Source organism: Phalaenopsis equestris, unplaced genomic scaffold (assembly GCF_001263595.1).
Source record: "Phalaenopsis equestris unplaced genomic scaffold, ASM126359v1 Scaffold190543, whole genome shotgun sequence".
Taxonomy (NCBI): domain Eukaryota; kingdom Viridiplantae; phylum Streptophyta; class Magnoliopsida; order Asparagales; family Orchidaceae; genus Phalaenopsis; species Phalaenopsis equestris.
The window spans coordinates 1-841 of NW_018210492.1; the positions used below are offsets into that span (position 1 = coordinate 1).

General features: G+C 51.7%; 1 protein-coding gene across 1 annotated transcript; it reads right to left on the reverse strand.

Annotated features, from left to right (window-relative positions):
- Nucleotides 1-306: 306 nt before the first annotated feature.
- Nucleotides 307-841, reverse strand: LOC110034570 (anthocyanin 5-aromatic acyltransferase-like; the record flags this gene model as incomplete). The annotated part of the gene is given in 1 exon segment (XM_020738821.1): nt 307-841. A coding segment is annotated over 1 exon segment (521 nt), but the record flags the coding sequence as incomplete, so codon positions are not given.

An 841-nucleotide genomic window follows, 5' to 3' on the forward strand; every position in this document is an offset into this window, starting at 1 on the left:
TTTTTTTTTTATAATGAAAATTCACTATTAAACATGTTATTCAACTTCAAATTAATACACTAAGAATAACATATAATATAATATATAATCTCACGAACTGTAGCAGCGAATCGAACAGCACGGCCATGGCTTCCTTTCCTACCTCCTTCCTCAGATTAACTTTTCTGCGTACTTTTGGCAACTTCCTCTCGAGCCCCGATGAATCTCAGATCTAGGTTTTTCAGCAGAAACTTTATTTCCTCGTGCTTCCCAATTTATTAAAACAATACAAAAGACCCAGCACGAAACGCCGTCGCCGCCGGCGATCGCCGGCTGAAACCTCACTTACCCACCGCAACCTCAGCGACAAAACAAGCAACAAACTCCTCCATCTCATTCGCCGGCAACGCAATCCCCAGCTCAATTCCACCCTCCACTTCCCTACTCTCCGCCAACGATATCGCCCCCGTCCTCTCCACCGACACCAACTCCACCTTCCTCGGCTTCCCCCACCCGAAATCCACCACATATACTCCCAACTTCGGCGACCCCGCCACTGTCAACGCCCTCCTCGCCGCATACTCCCTCACCACCCTCACCCACCCCTCCGCCCCTTCAAAAACCCCTTTTTCCAACCCCTTTATCACCTCCCATATCGCCTCCGCCCCTGCAGCCGCCCCTCTGCTTCCCACCAACTCTTCCCTCTTCAACTCCACACAACATATCCCCAAACAGTTTCCAAAATACGAGTTTGGAACAGCCGGACGTAGCCGCGGCCTACATCCCGTCACAAATCCAAATCTTTCTTTCTTCGCGCTCGCCTTCCCGCGCGCGCGCGCGAGGCTCGCCCACGCAAGCCCGC